Raw genomic sequence first — 25,152 nt, 5'->3', positions numbered from 1 at the left:
TGACTTATTCAAAGCTTAAAAGATACCAAAGTAAAACACATTTTCAGCTCAACTATTTGGAATCTTTCAAAAAGTAGACCTTTTGATGCAAGCCTTGCATAGGCATCCATCTAATGAAAGTTTCATGAAGCAATTTTCACGAAAAAAAAAATCTTTTACTTTTAAAGCAGGATGCAACTTTGCCACTTACGTATTTTTGGATTATTTGTTGCCATAGCACCAATTAACAAGAAGGCCAAGATAGCCGTAGGTCGCTCACCTGAGAAACAAACTATAACAGTGTAAACATGTTTAACCTTGTGATTTCATGGAAACAAATATTTTGGCCAATTTTCATTAAGACTGGACTAATAATGTTGTCTCTTGAGTTTAAATGAGTATTTTCTTATATATGACCTAGTGACCTAGTTTTTGAACCCAGATGACCCATATTCGAACCTGACCTAGATTTTTTCAAGGCAGTCATTCTGACCAAATTTCATGAAGATCAATTGAAAAATACAGCCTCTATCGCATACATAAGGTTTTTCTTTGATTTGACATAGTGACCTACTTTTTGACCCCAGATGACCCATATTCAAATCTGACCTAAATTTCATCAAGGTTATCATTCTAACAAAATTTCATGAAGATCAAGTGAAAAATACAGTCTTTATTGCATACACAATATGTTTCTATAATTTGACCTAATGACCTAGTTTTTGACCTCAGATGACACATATTCAAATTCGACCTAGATTTCATCAAGGCAATCATTCCAACCAAATTTCATGAAGATCAATTGAAAAATACAGCCTCTATCGCATACACAAGGCTTTTCTTTGATTTGACCTAGTGACCTAATTTTTTATCCAAGATGAACCATTTTCGAACTTGGCCTAGATTTCATCAAGGTAATCATTCTGACAAAATTTCATGAAGATCAATTGAAAAATACAGCCTCTATCGCATACACAAAGTTTTCTTTGATTTGACCTCGTGACCTAGTTTTTGACCCCAGATGACCCATTTTCTAACTCGTCCTAGACTTCATCAAGGCAATCATTCTGACCAAAATTCATGAAGATCAATTGAAAAATACAGCCTCTATCGCATACACAAGGTTTTTCTTTGATTTGACCTAGTTTTTGACCCCAGATGACCCATTTTCGAACTCGGCCTAGATTTTATCAAGGTAATCATTCTGACCAAAATTCGTGAAGATCAACTGAACAAGAGGACCATGATGGTCCTGAATCGCTCACCTGTCCCCACATGACCCAGAGTATGACATCGTTTTTTTCCTATTATTTGACATAGTGACCTAGTTTTTGAGCTCATGTGACCCAGTTTTGAATCTGACCTAGATATCATCAAAATGAACATTCAGACCAAGTTTCATACTGACCCCATGAAAAATATGGCCGCTAGAGAGGTCACAAGAGTTTTCTATTATTTGACCTAATGACCTAGTTTTGGAAGGCACGTGACCCAGTTTTAAACCTGAACTAGATATCATCAAGGTGAACATTCTGACCAATTTTCATGAAGATCCATTGAAAAGTATGGCCTCTAGAGAGGTCACAAGGTTTTTCTATTTTTAGACCTACTGACCTAGTTTTTGACCGCACGTGACCCAGTTTCGACTTGATCTAGATACCATAAAAGTAAACATTCTGACCAATTTTCATGAAGATCCATTGAAAAGTATGGCCTCTAGAGCAGTCACAAGGTTTCTCTATTTTCAGACCTACTGACCTAGTTTTGGACAGCATGTGACCCAGTTTCAAAGTTGACCTAGATATCATCAAGATGAACATTCTGACCAATCTTCATAAAGATCCCATGAAAAGTGTGACCTCTAGAGTGGTCACAAGCAGAAGTTTACGCACGCACGGACGACGCGTGATCACAAAAGCTAACCTTGTCACTTTGTGACAGGTAAACTAAAAATACAGCCTCTATCGCATACATTTTATCAAGGTAATCATTCTGACCAAATTTCATGAAGATCAGTTGAAAAATACAGCCTCTATCGCATACACAAGCTAAATGTTGACAGATGACAGACAGACAGATGCCGGACATTGAGCTACCACAAAAACTCACCTGAGCATTGCTCAGGTGAGCTAAAAAGTCCAAACATATTCTTGATATTGCCATCTATCAATGTATCAAGTTTCATGAGAATTTTTTAGCAATTTTAAAGTCATCGCAAGATCACACTTTGTATGATAGAGAGTAAATGGACCAACAAACTGACTAACGGACAGACAGGGGCCAAACCAGTCCCCTCTAGTGAAACTCTGGTATGGGACTTTAAAAAACTTACTTATCTGGCTGGGGAAATACTGTCTCATCTTTAGCAGCCACACCAAGAGCATGTATCACAGGGGTCTGAAATATATATGGTAAATTAAAACACAGAGCATGAATCACAAAGGTCTGAAATATGCTTGGTGTATTACAACAATGCATGAATCATGGGGTTCTGAAATATGTGTGATAAATTATCAGAAAGCATGAATGACACAGTTCTGAAATATGTATGCTGAATTACAACAACATTACAACTGGGTCTGAAACTGGCAAATTACACCAACACATGAATCACAGGGGTCTGAAACTGTTTGGCAAATTACAACAAAACATGAATAACAGGGGTCTCAAACTGTTAGGCAAATTACACCAAAACATGAATCACAGGGGTCTCTAACTGGCAAATTACACCAAAACATGAATCACAGGGGTCTGAATCTGTTTGGCAAATTACAAAAAAAACATGAATCACAGGGGTTGACACTGTTAGGCAAATTACAACAAAACATGAATCACAGGGGTCTGAAACTGTTCGGTGACATTTCTGGTTTTATACAAACTGCTTACATTTTTTGGTATTTTGTGTCCACCCAGTTCTGAGTCAAAGTCCTGGAACCTTGCTGCCCATGGGGCAACCACTGCACACCTCATAGTCTCGTCTATAACATGTCGCAAATACCTAAAATGGAATTTTAGAACTTTAATTTTTTTTCCACATCAAAATAAGGTTTGGAAAAAGACGTAAATGATTGCCAATGAAATAAAACTTCAATTATGAGCTTGGTGTAAACTGTATTCCCTTTCATATCAATTACAACTGTTTCATGCTTAGGCCTCTAAATGAGCCACGTCATGAGAAAACCAACATAGTGCATTTGCGACCAGAATGGATCCAGACCCCCCTGCGCATCTGCGCAGTCTAGTTAGGATCCATACTGTTCGCTTTCAAACCCTATTGCAATTAGAGAAATCATTAGCAACAGTATGGATCCTGACCAGACTGCGCGGATGCGCAGGCTGGTCTGGATCCATGCTGGTCGCAAATGCACTATCATGTTGGTTTTCTCAAATGACCACTTTCTATATTAGATAAACATTGCTTGCTGGTTATGAAAGGTACAAGCAGCACTACTGTAACGGTAATATTTCTGAAACTTGTTCACACCAGTCATTTGTTGAAGCCTTAATACCAGTCTCCCTGCTTTAAAACCAAACTCAGTTTTCAGCCTTACCATTACCCTGATGAGGTAAATAAGTGAAGCTAGTTTTGACTGAAATTTTCCCAAGGTATGAAGCTGACATCAACTGAAGCTATTTGGCTACCTAGTGTGACCTTGGACCTGGTGATCAGGTTTGCGTGTATGGGCGGTGGTAACCACCAAAATTAGTAAATATACAATCCATTTATTAACAAGTCAGTCACTGCAGTGCATTTCAACGCCATCCAGTCTAAAACTCCATTCCGTCCAATATATTTGCATTGAACGCATTGTATTTTGAAACCATTTAATGCAAAACTTCATTCCATCTATTTAAACATGGAACAATGCATTGAAAAACTTGTTGCGATGCATCGTACTATGAAATCATCCAACAAAACATGATACCATGCAGCTCAATGTGAAGCCGTTTAACAGAACATGAGTACGTGCAGTGTAAAATGGAATGATTTATTACAATTTGATGCCATCTAATGCATACTGAAACCGCTTTGTGTAATTAAGAGCAGTGTATAAAAACTTGATGCCATGCAGTCCAATGTGAAGACGTTTAACGCAACACGAGTTTGTGCAGTGTAAAATGAAACGATACATTAAAGTTTGGCGCCGTCTAATACATACTGAAACCATGTTGTGTGATTTGGAGCGGTGTATCAAACTTTGATGCCATGTAGCCAAATGTGAAGCCATTTAACAAAACACGAGTACGTACATTGAAAAAGGTTAATAAGACTATCAGTTCGTAAGTTTGACCTGTTATAAATATAGATTCTGGATCAGTTTTATATAAAAATATCTTAAAATTTGTCCTAAAACCGACCTTGTGGTAAAATTCTAACATTTAATTTTACACAGTTCCTGCGATTTATCTGAATATTAAAAGGGACCTTATTTTCGAGAAACATCTTTCTTCTTAGTTTAAGCTTTGTCAGAAGTATGCTTCGTGAAACAGACTCAATAATAGAAATAATAATGACAGAATTAACAAACACTAAAAATCTCCTGAGTTAATTATCGATCATATAAAATAAATGTTAACATGTTTATATTTTTAGACAGTATGTCAAAACTACATAATATACTTCAATGTACAGTGCAATGTTGTTTTTTTTCGGGGGGTGTGGGAGGGAGGCGGAAGATATTATGCCATTTTTAAACATATTTCATTTAAGTTGGACAGTCAGTTTCCTGGATTTCATACGACCTGTAAGGGGAATTGTGAACCGAACGAGCGTAACAGATACTTGTGGAGATAAAGCTTAATTCTTGTATGAAATGCAGGACTTAAATGAAATACTGTTTAGAAACGGCAATTAATACTTGTATGAAATCCAGGACTTGAATGAAATACTGTTTAGAAATGGCGTAAGATCTTCCCTCCCTGAAAAAACAAACAAACAAAAATGGACAAAATATTGTACAGTGCAGGCCCGGGTCCAGGGACGGGACGAGGGGGCCCGTGCCCACTCCCCCCCCCACCACCCAGTTGGCTGAGAAGTGACCTATACTTATCAAAGATTTACCCTATTATTTTGGCAAAGGAATATTTTTTTCTCAAAATTTAGACCCAGAAACGCGTAAGAGGCCACCATTTCTTACCTGTATTTCATAATTTTCCAGGGGGAGAGACCCCTGACCACCCAATCACGAGGGGAATAACGTACCCCTACAATACCTCAAAATCTTGACCTAAAAATGCACCAGAGGCCACCATTTCATGCCTGTATTTCAAAAATTTTCAGGGGGAGACCCCTGACCCCACTATATGAGAGGAGTACACACAACAATAAGTGCACCTGAGGATACCATTTCATACCTATATTTAAAAAAAAATCTAGGGGAAGACCACCTGAATCCCCTAACATGGGCAAAGGCAACCCCTCCAATACCTTGCTATGCGCCTCGGCAGTGGCGTCTTCGTTCAAGACTGGTGCCCCCCATCCCCCAGTCAAAACATTTCTGGATCCAGCCCTGCAGTGAAGTACATGTAATTTTGACATACTGTCTAAAAACATAAACATGTTCACATTTATTTTATATGATTGATAATTAACTCGGGAGATGTTTAGTGTTTGTTAACTTTGTCATTATTATTTCAATTACTGAATCTGTTTCACGAAGCATACTTCTGACGAAGCTTAAAATAAGAAGAAAGATGTTTCTCGAAAATAAGGTCCCTTTTAATATTCAAATATATCGCAGGAACTACGTAAAATTAAATGTTAGAATTTTACAAGGTCGGTTTTAGGATAAATTTTAAGATATTTTTATATAAAACTGATCCAGAATCTATATTTATAACAGGTCAAACTTATGAACTGATAGTGTTATTAACCTTTTACAATGCACGTACTTGTGTTTCGTTAAACGGCTTCACATTTGGCTGCATGGCATCAAATTTTGATACGCCGCTCCAAATCACACAACACGGTTTCAGTATGTATTAGACGGCGCCAAGCTTTAATGAATCGTTGCATTTTACACTGCACAAACTCATATTGCGTTAAACGTCTTCACATTGGACTGCGTGGCATCAAGTTTATATACATAGCTCTTAATTACACAAAGTGATTTCAATATGCATTAGACAGCTTCAAGTTGTAATAAATCATTTCATTTTACACTGCACGTACTCATGTTGTGTTAAACGGCTTCACATTGAGCTGCATGGTATCATGTTTTGTTGGATGATTTCATAGTATGGTGCATCACAAGTTTTTCAATGCATTGTTCCATGTTTAAATAGATGATTTGAGCCGTGCCATGAGAAAACCAACATAGTGGCTTTGCGACCAGCATGGATCCAGACCAGCCTGCGCATTCGCGCAGTCTGGTCAGGATCCAAGCTGTTCGCTTTCAAAGCCTATAGCAATTAGAGAAACTGCTAGCCAACAGCATGGATCCTGACTAGACTGCGCGGATGCTCATCCATGCTGGTCGCAATGCCACTATGTTGGTCTTCCCATGGCACGGCTCATTTAATGAAAATTTTCAGAACAGATAACAAGATACTGACTGACACAAAGTTACACTATTTGACTTTTGACCTTCAAGTGTGACCTCGACCTTGTACCTAGTGACCTTGGTTGTGTTTTATGCATGTTGTCTTAATGAGTTTAATAACTGATGCCAGTTTTATACAAATAGTCCCAATATAGCTCCAGCCCCATGTGGTTCTGGGATGATTTATGTATGAAAAGAATTGGAACCACTGCCTTACCCTTGCATGATCGTAAGAGTAATAGGGTCTTAACACTTGGTTTTGCAGTAACTCTGGGATTCCAGCAGGTATGCAAATTTTGATTACATACCTCATGTTTTTATTTCGATGTATACACGGCTACTAAACGCTAGCGCCACCACCAAATTGTGGTGATAAGGAAAAGTGCTATCGACATTTCCGTGGTGCAGCTATCGCCCGTTTCTACTTGTAAACATATGAGTAAAATTTATTTTTTATCTTGTATTTTTATTGATAGAACTTTTTTCGAAAATCGGAGAATGTAGTTCCGTGTAAGGAAACTTTTACTACAGGTTGACGGTAATTTCATTAAAATATTATGCAAATTGTGGTACCAGGAGCTTTTCTCCCGAATCTGACAGTGGCATATTTTCATATCGGCCAGTATTCGAACACCATTCCGAGGAATGGACACAGTGAAAGAACATACCTGCGCATGCAAATGGTGTAGAAATGAATTACACGTATTCCTATACACCAAAGAATTACGAAAAACACAGTAAAAAGTTAAAACACGACTATTTTTTAAAGTGATGGCGCTATCACTCAAGTGATAGCGCTATACAGTAGTGGTGGCGCTGTTGTATATGATTAGTGGCTAATATATTCAATTTTAATATATGAAAATGTCTGTCTGCAAGCCACGGAAATTTCTACAATAATCGATGTTACCAGCCTATCCCACACTATACCAAAAATACGTTACTCAAAAAAAAATACATGTAGCAACCTCTACATGATCGCAAAATTATCTACATGTATAACATTATGGAATGTTTCATAAAGGTAAATAAACTATAATCGTGTTTTTCTTCTTTAATAACATAATTCCTTGCAGGAAAATTATCAATTAGAAAATATTAGTGTTTGTTTTGTTCCGAATGCGTCAGCAGTTCGTATTATTGAATGCCTTAACAGCGCCACCATTACTGTATAGCGCCATCACTAGAGTTATAGCGCCACCACTTTTAAAAATCCTGGTAAATTTCTTCTAACCCGAGATTCTATTATTCATGGTGTGTGTGTGTGCGTTTTAATTGTTTATCATTTCTACACAATATGCATGCACAGGAATGTTCTAACAGTGTGCCTATTCATCGGAATGGTGTTCGAATACTGGCCGATATGAAAATGTTCCACTGTCAGATTCGGGAGAAAAGCTCCTGACACCACAATTTGCATATTATTTTAATGAAATTACAGCCAACCTGTAGTTAAAGTGTTGTTACACGGAACTACATTCTCCGATTTTCGAAAAAAGTTCTATCAATAAAAATATAAGATAAAATATACATTTTACTCACGTGTTTACAAGCAGAAACGGGCAATAGCTGCACCACGGAAATGTCGATAGCTCTTTTCATTATCACCACAATTTGGTGGTGGCGCTAGCGTTTAGTAGCCGTGGTATATGAGATGTGGAACCAAAATTTGTAGTCCGGTTTGGCACCATATAACCTATACTGTGTTGGTGCGCCGTAAAACCCAAATAAATAAATAAAATAAACAATATAGCTCTAGGACTTGGACGATTTCAAAATTTTGAAACCGGTTAATCGTTTGCATGAAAATGAATCAAACCGGTTAATCGGCCGCCATATTGAAAATGCTGTTTTTTTCATGATGACAGTATCGAGGTACTTCCAGCTGACTTCATTTGACACTCACGCAAGCAGTATGATAATAAGTCATATTTTGGTGTATTTTATTTCAAATGTCACCTCAGGCAAACCTGAGACTATTGATTATGTTGATGTGTTTAAGCGGAAATATACCGCACATCTATGTGCTGGTCAAAGAAATGTATAAAGTATTATAATTTCATTGGTCATTGTAGGGTGTTTATTGATTGAGAGCGATTACCGGTTTTGCAAAATTGAAATCGGTTTCACCTAGAAATCGAATCGGACCCGATTAACCGAGTAATCGTCCCAGTCCTATATAGCTCCAATATACTTTGTATCTGGGGGTATAATAAACAAGAACATAACAAGGCCTCCAGACAAAGCGTGTTCATCAGGAGACCACCCATTTCAATTTTCCTGTTTAAAAATTCATGTATACTTACTCTAAATCTCCAATACTTGTGTGATCAACCTCATCATCTCCAAGAACTTTCTTGATCTCATCAACAACCTTGTTTTGACAATCAGGATGAGTAGCAAGGAAATATATTGCCCAGGACAACACTGAAACAAATTAGTGACAAATTTTACACCACTATAAAAACACTGCTGCCAAGCAATAAAAGTCTCTGTGGGAGGTTTGGACGATAATTGTTATCATGATAAAAATCTGTAAAACATTTTGTTACCACAGCCACTGTAACTTAATACTCTCCATTTGACTTCTATATATTTATCAGTTTTTGTGAGAAATTGCTTGTAGTTCTAAAGTTATTGCATTTTTTGGGGGGCTGACTGATGGCAGGACATACAGACAAACTTACATGTATACAGCGGGACAAAATAAAATGATGTCCATATTTTCCAAATTAATTTCTACCTATGTACAAGATTTAGCTGTCGGAGGATTGCAACACTTGACTATATTCAATAGCCTTGTCAACTGAATGAATATAAAGTTGAAAAAGGGGCATAATTTTTATAAAATGCAAAACAGAATAAGGGAACATGTACAATGCAAGTCAGTTCATCACAGTGGACAAGCGTGTGATTTTAAGTTTCAATCCACTCCCATACCAGCTCATATACAAAGAATTAACCAAACTTGTTAAGTTGAAAAAGAGGGATAAATTTGTAAAAATGCTATGTAAAGTTATGGAACCTGTGCACTGCATGTCAGATCAGCAAAGTGAACAAGTGTGTGAAGTTTCAACCCATTCCTAAAAGTGGATAGCGATCATACAAGCTTACGTTAACAAAAATTTAACCAAAAATTGCTAAGTGGAAAAAGGGGAATAATTTTGTAAAGAATCAAAACAGACTTATGGAGCCTGTGCAGAGCAAGTCAGTTCATCACAGTAAATAAGTTTGTGAAGTTTCAATCCATTCCCACAAGAGGTTACTGAGATAACAGCTTACATACAAAACCTTAACCAAAGTTGGAGACATTGAGGCATGGGAATCCAATCGCTCTACCTATTCTCTGATACTTCACATACATTGTGTATTTATCTTTATCGATTTAAAACACAAGATCAATAATTCTTACAATTTCCTGTGGTATGGAATCCTCCAATGACGTAAGCTAATGCATCAGCATTTTGTAATTCTTTATCGTCTGTGTAGTCCAGCATTAAATCTAGTAATAATTCCTCCCCATGTTGAGGAGGGTCATCCTTCCGGTGTTGTACCATACGGTTAGCAACAGCTGCAAGTTTCTTCTTACCTGCAAGTGAAGATACTTATATATAGCACTGCATTAAGACTTTCTTTAACCCAAAGACAGTGTATTTTTGATTAAGGAAAATAAATGACAAGCTTCCTGATTTTTTTTAAACAATAGTTTTTGAAAAGTTTTAGACCCTTTGGTGTAGGATGATGGTTAAGGTAAACAAGAGAGCCAAGATGGCCCTAGGTCGCTCACCTGAGAAACACACCATAACAGTGTAAACATGTTTGACCTAGTGATTTCAAGGAAAAAAATATTCTGGCCAATTTTCATTAAGACTGGACCAAAAATGTGGTCTCTTGAGTTTAAACAAGTGCACTGCCTGGCGGGTGCTGACGCTCATCTGATTTTTTTGTATAATAGAAATATTGTCCTACCCATGATTTTCTAAGTCTAAAAATGGCCATCATTTTTGCAAAAAGCAGGATAGAGTTATGTTTCTTGATGTACAGTGTCCGCTTATGATGGTGAAAAACTGTTGCAAGTTTTAAAGCAATAGCTTTAATAGTTTATGAGAAAAGCTGACTTAAAACGTAATACTCAACCAAGAAAACTGAGTTTCTAAGTCCAAAAGGGGCAATAATTACTGCAAAAAGCAGGATGGAATTATGTTTCTTGAAGTACAGGGTCAGCTTATGATGGTGAACAAGTGTTGCAAGTTTCAAAACAATAGCTTTGATAGTTTAAGAGAAAAAGTTGACCTAAACATAAAACTTAATCAAGAAATCTGATACTTTCTAGGGGCCATAAATCTTGCAAAAAGCAGGATAGAGTTATGTTACTTGTTGTACAGCGTCCGCTTATGATGGTGAAAAACTGTTGCAAGTTTTAAAGCAACAACTTTGCTAGTTTAGGAGAAAAGCTGACCTAAACATAAAACTTAACCAAGAAAACTGATTTTCTAAGTCCAAAAGGGGCAAAAATTTTTGCAAAAAGCAGGATGGAGTTACGTTTCTTGATGTACAGGGTCAGCTTATGATGGTGAACAAGTGTTGTAAGTTTCAAAGCAATAGCTTTGATAGTTTAGGAGAAAAGTTTACCAAAACATAAAACTTAATCAAGAAATCTGATATTTTCTAAGTACAAAAGGAGCCATAAATCTTGCAAAAAAGCAGGATGGGGTTATTTTTCTTGCTGTACAGGGTCAGCTTATGATGGTGAACAAGTGTTGCAAGTTTCAAAGCAATAGCTTTGATAGTTTAGGAGAAAAGCTGACCTAAACATAAAACTTAACCAGGCAACACCGACGCCGATCAAGTGATGACAATAACTCATCATTTTTAAAAAAAAAAATCAGATGAGCTAGAAAGTATTTTCTTAGAAATGACCTAGTGACCTAGTTTTTGACCCTAGATGACCCATACCATATTTTGGTGTGTATAGGTCGCGGTAATGTATAGTCCGCATCTAATTTTTGCTCTGGAAATGGTTGGAAAATTTAACTTCTAGCGTATTAGTCACAGTTAAATTTCGGATTTTTTCCCCAGCAATATTTAATATTTACAGGCAAAAAAAGTTACGATGTAACTCATTGCAGACTTGGAGCGATCTTCTGCGCATGCCCGAAAGTGATTATCAATTGTAGCGCACGGCTAAAATATGCATATTTTTGCATGTCCGCATGCATTTAGTGTACAATATGCATAAAATACTGACTAAAGGTTAGGGTTAGTATCACCATGGTTACAAAATATATACATTTAAGATATTTTCGTTCAAATTTAGTTAATCCGGTATGTACCGGAGTCTGTAATTTATACCGGCGCTCCAAGTCTGCATTGAGTCACAGTCAAAAAGTTATGGTGGCGGCCATATTGATGCCGCGGACTGAATTATTATCAGAACCTGATTGGTGGAAATCGGACAGTGTTATTTTCGTTCCCAACCGTTTCGTACCAACAGTAGTATCGGTAACAGACTACATCAAAGAAAAGCGGCTTTTTTACACTAATTGGCAGCAGACGGTTTGCGTTTGCGTTCTGTTATCATGCAAGTTTAAGTGTGAATTGTTTGCACAGCAATTATAACACCTTTCCGTGTCATGTAATTAACCGCGTTCTTTTGATTCTGAGTAAAAAGATTAACAAAATATCTCTGTTTGGATTTATTTCTTTTATTTAAAAAGTTTTTTAATACGCTAAGAATTAGTATAAACAATGTTTGGAATGGAGGACGAATCTGTCCGGATTTTATCCAACCCGGAGTACATGTCAATGGCGTCCAGTAAAATGAAAGTAGAAACAAACGTAATTCAGACTGCAAAAACATCTTTGAATTAAAGTCATTCATAATTTTAATAGTTTGTATGGGTTATTTACGATATATTTTATTAAAAGTAACCGCTATTGGTTGAAAAGCCACCGATATTGATATTTTTTATCCATTTTGTTCGTTCGTAACAGATGCACGTAATTTTGCGAGAGCTACGGTCAGAAAATTGGCCCGAAAAAAAAACTGCTGGCAATGTTCTGTCGTATAGGTCGCAGGAACTTTTTCAGGCAGCAAAATGGGTAGAAAAAGTGCGACCTATACACACCAAAATACAGTATTCGAACTTGACCTAGATTTTATCAAGGCAATCATTCCGACCAAATTTCATAAAGATCAATTAACAAGAGGGCCATGATGGCCCTATATCGCTCACCTGTTATCATTGCACTTGAGGACAAGAAGGTCCTCAGAAAAAATATCTAAATCCAAAGGACAGGAACAACAAAGGGAAGAAATTTAACCAAAAAGAAAAAAAATTCTTACAAGGTATAGATTATGTCAAAATATACCTTAAAATTGGAGGTACAATCCATGTTGTACCACAGAAAAGTGGTCTCGGTTTTTCCCTACGGCCAATAATAAAAAAGTTACTAAAATAAGCTATTTATAGTAACGTAAATGTGAAGTAATTAAAAAAAAAATATTATAAGTGAACAAAAGAAGGATCTGCCAAATAAATCTGTTGACATAAATGAAATTTCAGATCAGTATCTTCATTAGTTACGGAGATATACCCATTTTAATTTGAAATAAAGGGAGGTAATTTGAAATAAAATCAGTACATAGTTATCTACCCTGATTGTCTCAGTCCAACTAATAACAATAATGAAATTTCAAATAAGTCCTGTAAGTATTTACTGATATAAATCCATATTTATTACAATCAGGGGAGGTAATCAGATATAAAATAACTCTGGAACCTACGATTGGATCTGATTTGTCATGGAATCAAAGATTTATTGTTGTTGAAGATATTTTGGAAGTTTGTATCAAATAAAACCATAAATGAAATCTCTATATGGCTGCAAAAGCCAAAAAAGCCAATTTTGGACCTTTAAGGGGCCATAACTCTGGAACCCATGAAGGAATCTGGTCAGTTCAAGAAAGGAACCAAGATCTTGTGGTGATACAAGTTGTATGCAAGTTTGGTTAAAATCAAATCATAAATGAAGCTGCTATTGTGCAGACAAGGTCAAAATAACCAATTTTGGTCCTTTCAGGGGCCATAACTCTGGAACCCATAATGGAATCTTGCCAGTTCCAGAAAGGAACCAAGATCTTATGGTGATACAAGTTGTGTGCAAGTTTGTTAAAAATCAAATCATAAATAAAGCTGCTATTGTGCAGACAAGCTCAAAACAGCTAATTTTGGCCCTTTCAGGGGCCATAACTCTGGAACCTATAATGGGATCTGGCCAGTTCAAGAAAGGAACTGAGATCTTATGGTGATACAAGTTGTGTGCAAGTTTGGTTAAAATAAAATCAACTAGAGTGCCAGAATGTCACAATATACGCCCGTCACAGCAAATTTCTTTACTCTAGCTCCTGTATTGCAAATGAATTTTAATTTTGTGGTTGTTTAGTAATCATTGTAAGTCTTTTGTTTTCCTAAGTTCACAAAAAAAAATTCCTTACCAGGTAGAGAGACCTTAAAATAACCTAAAATTTGAAAGTAACATCTATGTTGTACCACAGAAAAGTGGTCTTGGATTTTCCCTATGGTCAATTATAAAAAAAATTAAAATATAAGTTATTTATAATAACAACTAAGGGAAGTTAATCTTAAAAAAAAAAAAATCCCCAAAAAATTGTAAGTCCACAAAAAAATCTTTACCAGGTAGAGATTGGTCAAAATACACATCAAAATTGGATGTAGCATGCATGTTGTACTACAGAAAAGTGGTCTCGATTTTTCCCCAAGACTAGTAATGAAGAAGTTACAATATAAACTATTTATAGTAACAACAACGGGAAGTAATTCTAAAGAAAGGAACTGTGCATGACACTTCCTCTCATGATGGTATATAATTGTGCCAAGTTACATCAAAATCCCTCCATGCATGAAGAAGAAATGCTTCGGACAAAGTCATTCTTGTATCTGACCTTTGGCCTCTAAGTGTGACCTTGACCTTAGACCTAGGGAGCTGGTTCTTGCGCATGACACTTTGTCTTGTGGTGGTGAACATTTGTGCCAAGTTATATCAAAATCCCTCTATGCATGAAGAAGAAATGCTCCGGACAAGGTTTTCATTCTTGTATCCTTTGATCTCTAAGTGTGACCTTGACCTTAGACCTAGGGAGCTGGTTCTTGCGCATGACACTCTGCCTCATGGTGGTGAACTTTTGTGCCAAGTTACATCAAAATCCCTCTATGCATGAAGAAGAAATGCTCCGGACAAAGTTTTCATTCTTGTATCCTTTGACCTCTAAGTGTGACCTTGACCTTAGACCTAGGGACCTGGTTCTTGCGCATGACACTCCATCTCATAATGGTGAACAACTCAAAATCCCTCCATGCATGTAGAAGATATGCTCCGGACAAGGTCTGTGGACGCCACCCGCCCGCCAGGGGTGTTCCCATAATACGTCCCGTTTTTCAAACGGGCGTATAAAAATGAAACCACTATTGTGCAGACAAGAAATTGTTGATGCACGCACGGACTGACGATGGACGAAGGGTGATCACAAAAGCTCACCTTGTCACTATGTGACAGGTGAGCTAAAAATACAGCTTCTATCGCATACACAAGGTTTTTATTTGATTTGACCTAGTGACCTACTTTTTGACCCCTGATGACCTATATTCAAACTCGACCTAGATTTCATCAAGATAATCATTCTGACTAAATTTCATGAAAATAAATTGAACAAGAGCTGTCTCCATAGGATGACACATGCACCCGATGGCACTTTGAATGAATAGTTATGGCCAAAGTTACAATTTAGGACCTTTGACCTACGGACCTGGGACTTGCACGCGACACGTCGTCTTACTGTGGTACACATTCATGCCCAATAATTTTAAAATCCATGCATGAATGACAAAGATATGGACCGGACACGCCCATCAATGCACTATCATGAAATATGACCTTTAACGTCTAAGTGTGACCTTGACCTTTGAGCTACGGACCTGGGTCTTGCGCGCAACACGTCGTTTTACTGTGGTACACATTCATGCCAAGTTATTTAAAAATCCATCCATGGATGACAAAGATATGGACCGGAAACGAATGCACTATCATGAAAAATGACCTTTAACGTCTAAGTGTGACCTTGACCTTTGAGCTACGGACCTGGGTCTTGCGCAGGACATGTCGTCTTACTGTGGTACACATTCATGCCAAGTTATTTGAAAATCCATCCATGGATGACAAAGATATGGACCGGACATGAATGCAAATCATGAAGAATGACCTTTAACGTCTAAGTGTGACCTTGACCTTTGAGCTACGGACCTGGGTCTTACGCGCAACACGTCGTCTTACTGTGGTGCACATTCATGCCAAGTTATTTGAAAATCCATCCATCGATGACAAAGATATGGACCGGACACGAAAATTGCGGACAGACCGACAGACTGACAGACCGACTGACGGTTCAAAAACTATATGCCTCCCTTCGGGGGCATAAAAATACAGCCTCTATCGCATACACAAGGTTTTTCTTTGATTTCACCTAGTGACCTAGTTTTTGACCCCAGATGACTCATTTTCGAACTTGGCCTAAATTTCATCAAGGCAACCATTCCAACCAAATTTCATGAAGATCAATTGAAAAATACAGCCTCTATCACATACACAAGGTTTTTCTTTGATTTGACCTAGTAACCTAGTTTTTGACCCCAGACAACTCATTTTCGAACTTGGCCTAGATTTCATCAAGGTTATCATTCTGACAAAATTTCATGAAGAACAGCTGAAAAATACGGCCTCTATCGCATACACAAGCCAAATGTTGACAGACAGACAGACGACAGATGCCGGACATCGAGCGATTACAAAAACTCTACCCACCAAGCTGAATAGAGAGAGCCCAGATCTACGGATTGCAGCCGTGAGTTTGATCCTCGAGCAAGGGGTATGTTCTCTGTGACAATTTGATAAAGAACATTATGTCTGAAATCATTCTTCCTCTGATTCATGTGGAGAAGTTGGCAGTTATTTGCAGAGAACAGGTTTGTACTGGTACAGAATCCTGGATCACAGGTTAGTTTGCTCGCTGTTACAAACTGAAATACTGTTGAAAAATGGTGTTAAACCATTTCAAGCAGATATAATTTGTGGATTTAGACTTTTGTAGATAAAATGGGAATTTTACATGTTTTTTTGCGTGTATTTTTAATATTTCACAAGAATTCAACAAGAATTACTTCCTGATGAATATTTAATTTAAAGATTTCACAATTTTTAAGACTCTAACTTCTATGTTAGAATTTTTTTTCGGAAAGCTCTTTATGGTGACAGTTCTTGTTTTTGACTTCCCCCACACAAGTTATCAATTTACCATGGTCAGTGGTTTTGTTAGTTTGTTTTAGGTTTTACCCCATTTTTCAGCAGTACCGGTATTTCAGTTATGTAACAGTGGGCAGTTAACCTAACCAGTGTTCCTGGATTCTGTACCAGTGCAAACCTGTTCTGTAAGTAACTGTAAACTTTCCCACATGATTCAGAGGTGGAGAACGAATGATTTCAGACACAACGTCTTCTATCAAATCATATGCCCCGCACGAGGATCGAACTCACAACCCTGAGATCTGTAGATCTGCGCTGTACCTATTGAGCTAAGTGGGCAGGTCTCCAAGGCTAGAAGTAAACATTTTCTACAATCATTATAAAATGTTCCACTTGTTCTTACCATCAGCAATAATCTTATTTCTTGTTTCACTAGGAGGCTCTGTCAGTCTGTGCTCTAATTCTGCCCATACCTGAAAAGAAAGTATTTCTTGCAACAAGAGCTGTCACAGGAGAAAGTGCACTTGACTATTTTGATTCTGGATAGTGAAACTTGGTACATGTGAGGAAGCTGGAGTCGTCACTGAAGAGTTTAATTACTCCAATGTGGATGAAGATATTGGACAATAGCTTAAGTCTGTGTCAATTGTATTTAGTAGTAACAGGGATAATTATGTGTGTGTGCTCGGGTTTAACGTCTTTTTCAACAATTTTTCAGTCATATAAACGACGGTGTCTACTTGTAGCAGTGAGCACAATGCCCAACTTTATAGTGCTGCCTCACTGGAATATCACGCCGTAGACACGTGGCATGATACCCCACCCAGTCACATTATACTGACACCGGGCTGACCAGTCCTAGCACTATCCCCTTAATGCTGAGCGCCAAGCGCGGAAGCTGCTAGTACCATTTTTTACGTCTTTGGTATGACGCGGCCGGGGATGGAACCCACGACCTCCCGCACTCGAAGCGGATGCTCTACCACTAAGCTACCGAGGCGGTTTTTTGGGATAGAGAAGAGTATCAAAACATTAAATAAGTACAAGAAAAGACATAATTCATGGAAATTATCTGCAAAAGTAATGCACCAGGTATATGGAGTGCTAGGGCAAGCAAAATAACTCTCCATATACTTTGTACTGTCAAGCTAAGAATGTCATGGTACACTGAGGTGAAATTTAATTGCATACACAAATATTTCATATATTATGTATACCATTTTTATCTGTTCATAAGATGATCCTTCTATAAGACTGGTTCCATTAATTACCAGTACATAAAAACTGGCAGCATTTTGCATTTTCTTTTTATATACACTTTAGATCAATGACACAGACACACTTGTTAAACAAGGCAAACACAGGTCTAACTTTTAAGGACATAAACTTTGTCTTACAGGCTAGCAAATATTCACAACTGATGGTGTGAATCAGTTGTCAAGTTGAGATAAAGAGGTACCGTCTGATAGTGATTCATATCTAAACAATGTTTGATGACTTTGTTACCAGTGACAGAAGTAATATCCCGTTATGTACAGATACTGTGAAATCATTTAATTTCGTGGGCATGAAATTTTGTGGTTTTGGACAAAACGGCAATATTGGGGATATGAATTAGTGGATTTCAACTTTTGAACATAAAATTAATGGGTATTTTACTTGTTTGTTGGGATCACATTTTGTGGATTGACTCAACCACAAACTCCACGAAAATTAGTCCCCCACGAATATTAATGATTTCACAGTAAATGACACAAAGTGATTTCCATTAATCTATTGCAAGATCCATGTTTTGTCATTGTTTTTCACTACTTAACGCCAATCCATTTTAGCTATTTCCAAGTAACAAGCAAAATTAAGGATGTGCATGCTCTCCATACTGCCATCCTTGCATGAACCAAAGCATTATTAAACAAGAAACGCGGCAATGCCATGAAACCAGGTTTTCAACACTTTTCATAAGAATAAACAACAATGACCTTGACCTTGATCCAAGAAATCCCAAAATCAATCCCAAGCTACAACTTTATATAAGCTTTCTTTACACCAAGTTTCATCATGCATTCCTAAGTTAAGTTATTGACAGGAAACCGTTTTTCTTTTTTTAGTAACAGTGACCTTGACCCCAGAAACCCCAAAGTCAATCCCAGCCTTTGTCTTGATATAAGCTACATACATATATCTTCAGATAAGCATAATGTACACTAAGTTTCATCATAATAGCTCATTCCTAACTGAAGTTATTCACCGAAAACTGTTTTTCTATTTTTAGTAATAATGACCTTGACCTTGATCCCAGAAACCCTAAAATCAATCCCAAGCTACAACTTTATATAAGTTTTCTATACACAAAGTTTCATCATGATAGCTCATTCCTAAGTTAAGTTATTGACTGGAAACCCTTTTTCTATTTTAAGTAAAAGTGACCTTGACCTTGACCCCGGACACCCCAAAATCAATCCCAGCCTTTGTCTTGATATAAGCTACATACATACCAAGTTTAATTCAAATATCTTTACTGAAACAAAAGTTATTGACCGGAAACACCAGTTTGACGCCGCCGCCCGCCCGCCCGACCAACGACATACCCCAATCTAATAACTCAGGTTTTCGTTGAAAACCTGGTTAACAAACAGACAGATTAAGTGGCATGTGTGAAAACCGTATTTCCCCTCCTCTGAAACACTGGTAAGTGACTAACTAGAGGTACTTTGGACAAAAGTGCATGTCTCCCAGAACTGCGTAATAATCTGAGTAGTAAGTCTGTCTTTATATACTGTTTACTCACAGAAAATATACCTTTGATAGTTTTGGAGTAAGTGTTTGGAGTAAGTGGCCTATCGGTAATTCAAGGGCCATAATTCTGAAGTGCCTGGGCTGATATGGCTAATTATCTAACTTGGCCGAGGACTTATTGGCAAACACATTTTGTTCAAGTTTGGTGAAGATCGGATGAGAAATGTTTGGCTTGGAGTGCCGACAAGATTTGCAACAGACAGACAGACAGGAGTAAATAAATATGTCTCCCACCACACAGTGGTGTGGGAGACTTAATAAAGAACTGACCACATCATATGTGCTCCTGAATTCTAGAACTGCTTTGTCATCTTTCATTTTCTCTCCATACAGTGATGCTAATACTGCTTTCAATGCAAAAGCATACATGTACTGTGTAAGGGCAATATGTTCATCATTCAACATCGTCTCCCATTTCTTGGCCAACTCATCTGCAATCTAGAAAAATCACAGTAGCATTAGCATGTAGCACATTCATTAAACATAGTAGTATAAAGCATTACCAGGTAATAACAAGAGCTGTCACTAATGGTGACAAATGCCCCCGCAGCGCCTTGACCTTTGACCTGGTGACCCCAAAGTCAGTAGGGGTCGTGTACTCAGTAAGTACTATCAGCATGTGAAGTTTGAAGGTCCTGGGTGCAGTGGTTCGCGAGTAAAGTGCCTTCATGCAAAAAGTTAACATTGTGACGTACGAACGAATGAACTAAAGAACGGACGGACAGTTGAAAACTAATATGCCTCCTTTCGGGGGCATAAAAAGGTCTACTTAAATACCTTGTCTAAAAGTAATGAAAAGTAAGAGACCTGTAACTTTTCAAAATGCCATATAATCAAATGTTAAAACAAATCTGGTCCAAATATTTTTATAAAACATTCATCCAATATACAGCTTTGGGCATTTGTTTGAATTTGCCTAATTACTTTACAAGGCTAAAATCAGAGGTGCGTATTACACAGGTGCACATTATACATGTGTACCTACGGTATATAATTTCTCAGAATACCACTAAAATATACTTTTAACACCAGAAGCTCTTAAAGAAAAAGTTCACAACCTCTTGAAATATGATGAAGTATTTGTGAGTTGCTTCATGTGTTAAACATTTGTCATATAAATTACGACGTGCTCTACCATCCTCTCCATTAGCATACTGGATACACTTTGCTCCAATCAGCGGCTCAAACAACTCAAATAATTCCGCTGAAAATATATAAAATTCATAATCTGCAAAAACTGTTTCTGTTGTTGGGTCTTTTAAGTGTCCTCAGCACAGTTTTGATCCTACATAAAACAACTTACTCGCAATTGAGACACACCTCCCCTAAACCCAAACACCCAGGTGCCTTTTCCAGCATATCCACCAACCTTCAGACAACTGGATTTCTTCCTCAGTTGACACAATTCAGGGCTCGAACCCAATAAATTGAGGAACAGTCATTTGTTTTCAACACCATCAACTACTTGGCCACAAATGCCCCATTAAAAACTGTTTAGTACCTTAAGTTATATGCAGCTTGTGAAAAATATCTAGGCAGCCGTGGTTTAGTGGTTAAGGTGTTGGCCACTCAACTTTAGGTCGTGGGTTTGAGCCCTACTGGGATTACGACCATGCCTCCTCATACGACACCAGTACTGGTGTTCCAGGCAGCAAACTTGGGAGTTATTCAAGTAAGTTTCAAGTTTTCATCACAATCAATGTATATCAGTATATTAACTCTTATCCTGCCAAATTTCTATTATGGACACATCCATCATTCAATCTGAGCAATACAACATTTATTATTGGAAGAGGTGTTCACAAAAAAATTACTGACTGAATAGCGAACAGTCAGATTCTGATCATAGTCTGCACTGCTCACAAAGGCAGAATCACTTGCCACCAGCAGGCTGAAAGTTAAACTCAACTAAAACTAAATGAAAATCACACTTTCAGATATAACTGAACTCCTTTTTTTTTTTACACTTTCTCACTTTTGACATAAAAATACACCTCCCCCCATCCCCCAAGTATAAATACATAAAGAAAACCATACTAAAAGTAAGTTCTGTTTTTTCAAAACAATGTACAAGACTTACGTGGCCTGTCAAATACATTATGATGCTGTTTAAACAGGTCTGCATTAGCAATGCTGACAACATAACGTGGTCCCCACCAGAATGAGGCTATTGGTCCAAATTGCTTGTGAAGATCTAACAAGAACTCATGCAGACTTCCGGCCTTCGCAATGTCTCCGAGGTTACCATCTCTGTAAAAGTGCAACTGATAGAATACAAGAACACATCATGCATTTACATTAAAGATATACTATGCCCATCCTTTGTTAAAATATTTCATCATAAAATATTGATAAAATTCTAGAAAATCCTCTTCAAAAATATTCAACTTGGCTGAATTTATGAACTGAAAGTATATGAAGAGCTGCAATCAGAATTTAATGTTCCCTTGTAACAGCCATTTTTTTCAAAAAAAAAAAAAAAAAAAAAACAGAACAAAAAAATTATTTAGTGGCATTTCATAATTATTCATATTGTGTTGACTTATATGTGTACCTGTGGTTTTAAATTAGTACTTTAAACCTAACAAAAATACATTTACACACACATATATCTATCTTATGTTTAGTGATACTTAGAGATTGTTCATATTTTCAAACATGACATTTGGGCATAAAATATCTTTAACACATCCCTGTTAGTCACAATCTCTATATATAAATGTACAATTTTCTGGACAATGTAAAAACAGCAATTTCCTTCAGATATGAAATCTTGTACACTTGAAATAAATCTTAAGATGTATCATCTGCTTAGAAGGAAACTGCTGTCTGACGTTAATTAACCCTTAGCCTGCTGGTGGCAAGTGATTCAGCCTTTGCGACCAGTGCAGACCAAGATCAGCCTGCACATCCGTGCAGTCTGATCATGGTCTTATTTATTTTATTTGGGTTTTACGGCGCACCAACACAGTATAGGTTATATGGCACCAAACAGGACTACAAATTTTGGTTTCACATCTCATTTACATCTAAAAAAAAACATGAGATATGGAATCAAAATTTGCATACCTGCTGGAATCACAGAGTTACTGCAAAACCAAGTGTTAAGACCCTATTTATTTTTTAGTCGCCTCTTACGATCATGCAAGGGTAAGGCAGTGGTTCCAATTCTTTTCATACACAGATCGTCCCAGAACCACATGGGGCCTAATCATGGTCTGCACTGTTCGCCATTCAGTCACTATCTTTTTGGTAAGCACCCCTTTCAACAGTTAATGGTACTGTCCAAATTGAAAGATGGACCAGTCCATTTTAGAAATTTAGCAGGGTAAGGGTTAAAGCCTCAGACTGAAATACTGTTCGTGGTTTTGCTGTATCTGAACTGAATTAGTGTATCATATCAGTACACATTAATAATGTAATGTATTTCTGTTTTAGCTCGGATACACCAGGGACTGTTTACAAGTCTTGATATGAGGACAAGATATTCACTGTCATGTTCTCTTTTTTATCTTATCTGAAATTATATAATATCTTACAAGTGTTTGTCTTTTCTTGTCCTTAATTTTAACAGTCTCCTTCACTTCAAATTTTATCTAGCAAAATTAGAAATTGCTTTTGTAAACAAGCACATGTCTCCCCCAATGCAAAGTCCTATAGGCAAGTAGTCAATAGGGGTCAGGAGCGAATGTCAAAGAGACACTGATGGTTGGCTGCAATAGGGATCATCTACTTGGCATGTCCAGTCATCCTGCTAAATTTCAACACTATTGGCCTAGTGGTTCTCAAGTCACTGTTCAGGCTCCTGTGACCTTGACCTTTGATCCAGTGACCTCAAAATAAATAGGGGCCATCTACTCTGCATGTCCAATCATCCTATTAAGTTTCAACATTCTAGGTCAGGTGGTTCTCAAGTTATTCTCCAGAAATGATTTTACATGACCAGGCCCCTGTGACCTTGACCTTTAATAGACTGACACAAAATCAATAGGGATCATCTACTCCGCATGTTCAATCATCCTATGAAGTTTCAACATTCTGGGTCAAGTGGTTCTCAAGATATTGAGATATACCTTGACCTTTAACAGAGTGACCCCAAAATCGACAGGGGTCATCTACTCTGCTGTTCGCTAATGGTTTCTCTAATTGCTATAAGCTTTGAAAACAAACAGCATTTATGTTCACTTAACACTTAATACAAATTAGATTTTCACTGGAGGTATTTTTAAAATTTCATTTTCCTATCCTGGTTGCCCAACCAAGATAGAGTTATTTTATCATAAGTATAAATTTGATAAACATACTTTGCCTAAGGAATGTATAAATATTAAACATATTGTAATATATTTGTAAAATATTTGCATTAAAAATTATGTATTTAGATGGAATTCATTAGAAACGCAAGTTTGGAAAATTATTATTACCTCCCTTTGCCTATCTTGGTTGCGCAACCAAGATAGATTGGAAATAAATGAATTCAGAAGCTACACACAGCTTTAAAACTTGTATTTTGGTTCAGATTGTTCAATAGTTGATATGTCTATCAAATGCAAATGTAAAACTAGACATTGTATCGAAATAAAAAGAAATACCCAGCTTTTTATATACTTTCATATTAAAGGGGAGTAATTACAAAATTTTATAAAAATAATAAAATATACATTTCAAATAGGAATCTAACTCTATGTAATCGGTCTTTTTGTTCCTTAAATAATTCTCTACCAGAATATACAAAAAGTAATAAATGTCATAAAATGTTGTTTAAATGTGATTGACCACCTTTAACTATTATAATAAAGCCAAACTGAACAACGTCTCCTATACTTAAAACAACATCAACATCTAATCTTTATTACACTAGTCTACATTAATAAGTGTATTATGATTATCGATTTTAAGTAAACGGCTTCATTTTACTCCACCATGTCAAACATGTTGTAAAAACCTGTTATTATATAAACTAATTGTTGCCTATTCTGATACAAGATATTAAGCCTGCATGGCTGCCCCTTTGTGCCTGGATAGTGTACAGAAACAAAAATATTTTACTTGACTGATCCATACATTGAAATTTCTTCTTCATTAAAGGAAATACCTACTCTTTAGAAACAGGATCCAAGCCAGGTATTGTTGATGGGTTCTTGGAACTCTGTAAATGAGGAATAAAAATAAATGCACATAAATAATAACATACAAGTTTGTGAAACACTTCAATGACATTGAACAAAACAACACATATTGTAAACCAATTTAGAACTGGAAAGTAAACGCACATTGCTTGTAATTTCTGAATGTTAGGCCTAAAAAAAAAATTCTTTGTTTCCGGTAACATGCTAAAAAAAATTAGGGTAGGTAGGTCGGAAAAAATTTTTTTTTTTGATTTTTTTTTTATTAAGGGAGACTTTTCAGAAATTATTTTTGTGTCAAAAAATGAATACAAATAAGGGGGTTATGCCTTTAGAGCACCAGGAAGTTGATTTCTAACATCACTGACCATGTTTAAAGCATAAAAAATGCA

General features: G+C 36.9%; 2 protein-coding genes across 2 annotated transcripts in view; one reads left to right on the top strand and one right to left on the bottom strand.

Moving 5' to 3' along the window:
* The window catches only part of LOC123532840 (26S proteasome non-ATPase regulatory subunit 11-like), a 286,840-nt gene that overhangs the window by 161,826 nt on the left and 99,862 nt on the right, over window positions 1-25,152 (top strand). The gene's annotated exons all lie outside the window — the stretch shown is intronic.
* Window positions 1-25,152, bottom strand: part of LOC123532779 (cytochrome P450 20A1-like) — a 36,582-nt gene that overhangs the window by 5,376 nt on the left and 6,054 nt on the right. The window contains exons 2-10 of the mRNA XM_053517379.1: window positions 24,734-24,783; window positions 21,715-21,884; window positions 20,693-20,838; window positions 19,905-20,072; window positions 17,242-17,311; window positions 9,934-10,110; window positions 8,828-8,948; window positions 2,866-2,977; window positions 2,312-2,376 (exon numbers count right to left, since the gene is read on the bottom strand). Coding sequence (XP_053373354.1) covers window positions 2,312-2,376; window positions 2,866-2,977; window positions 8,828-8,948; window positions 9,934-10,110; window positions 17,242-17,311; window positions 19,905-20,072; window positions 20,693-20,838; window positions 21,715-21,884; window positions 24,734-24,783 — 1,079 coding nt within the window. The remainder of the gene's footprint in view (window positions 1-2,311; window positions 2,377-2,865; window positions 2,978-8,827; window positions 8,949-9,933; window positions 10,111-17,241; window positions 17,312-19,904; window positions 20,073-20,692; window positions 20,839-21,714; window positions 21,885-24,733; window positions 24,784-25,152) is intronic.

This window comes from Mercenaria mercenaria, chromosome 11, assembly GCF_021730395.1.
Source record: "Mercenaria mercenaria strain notata chromosome 11, MADL_Memer_1, whole genome shotgun sequence".
NCBI lineage: Eukaryota > Metazoa > Mollusca > Bivalvia > Venerida > Veneridae > Mercenaria > Mercenaria mercenaria.
This window is presented reverse-complemented; position numbering and strand designations above follow the sequence as displayed.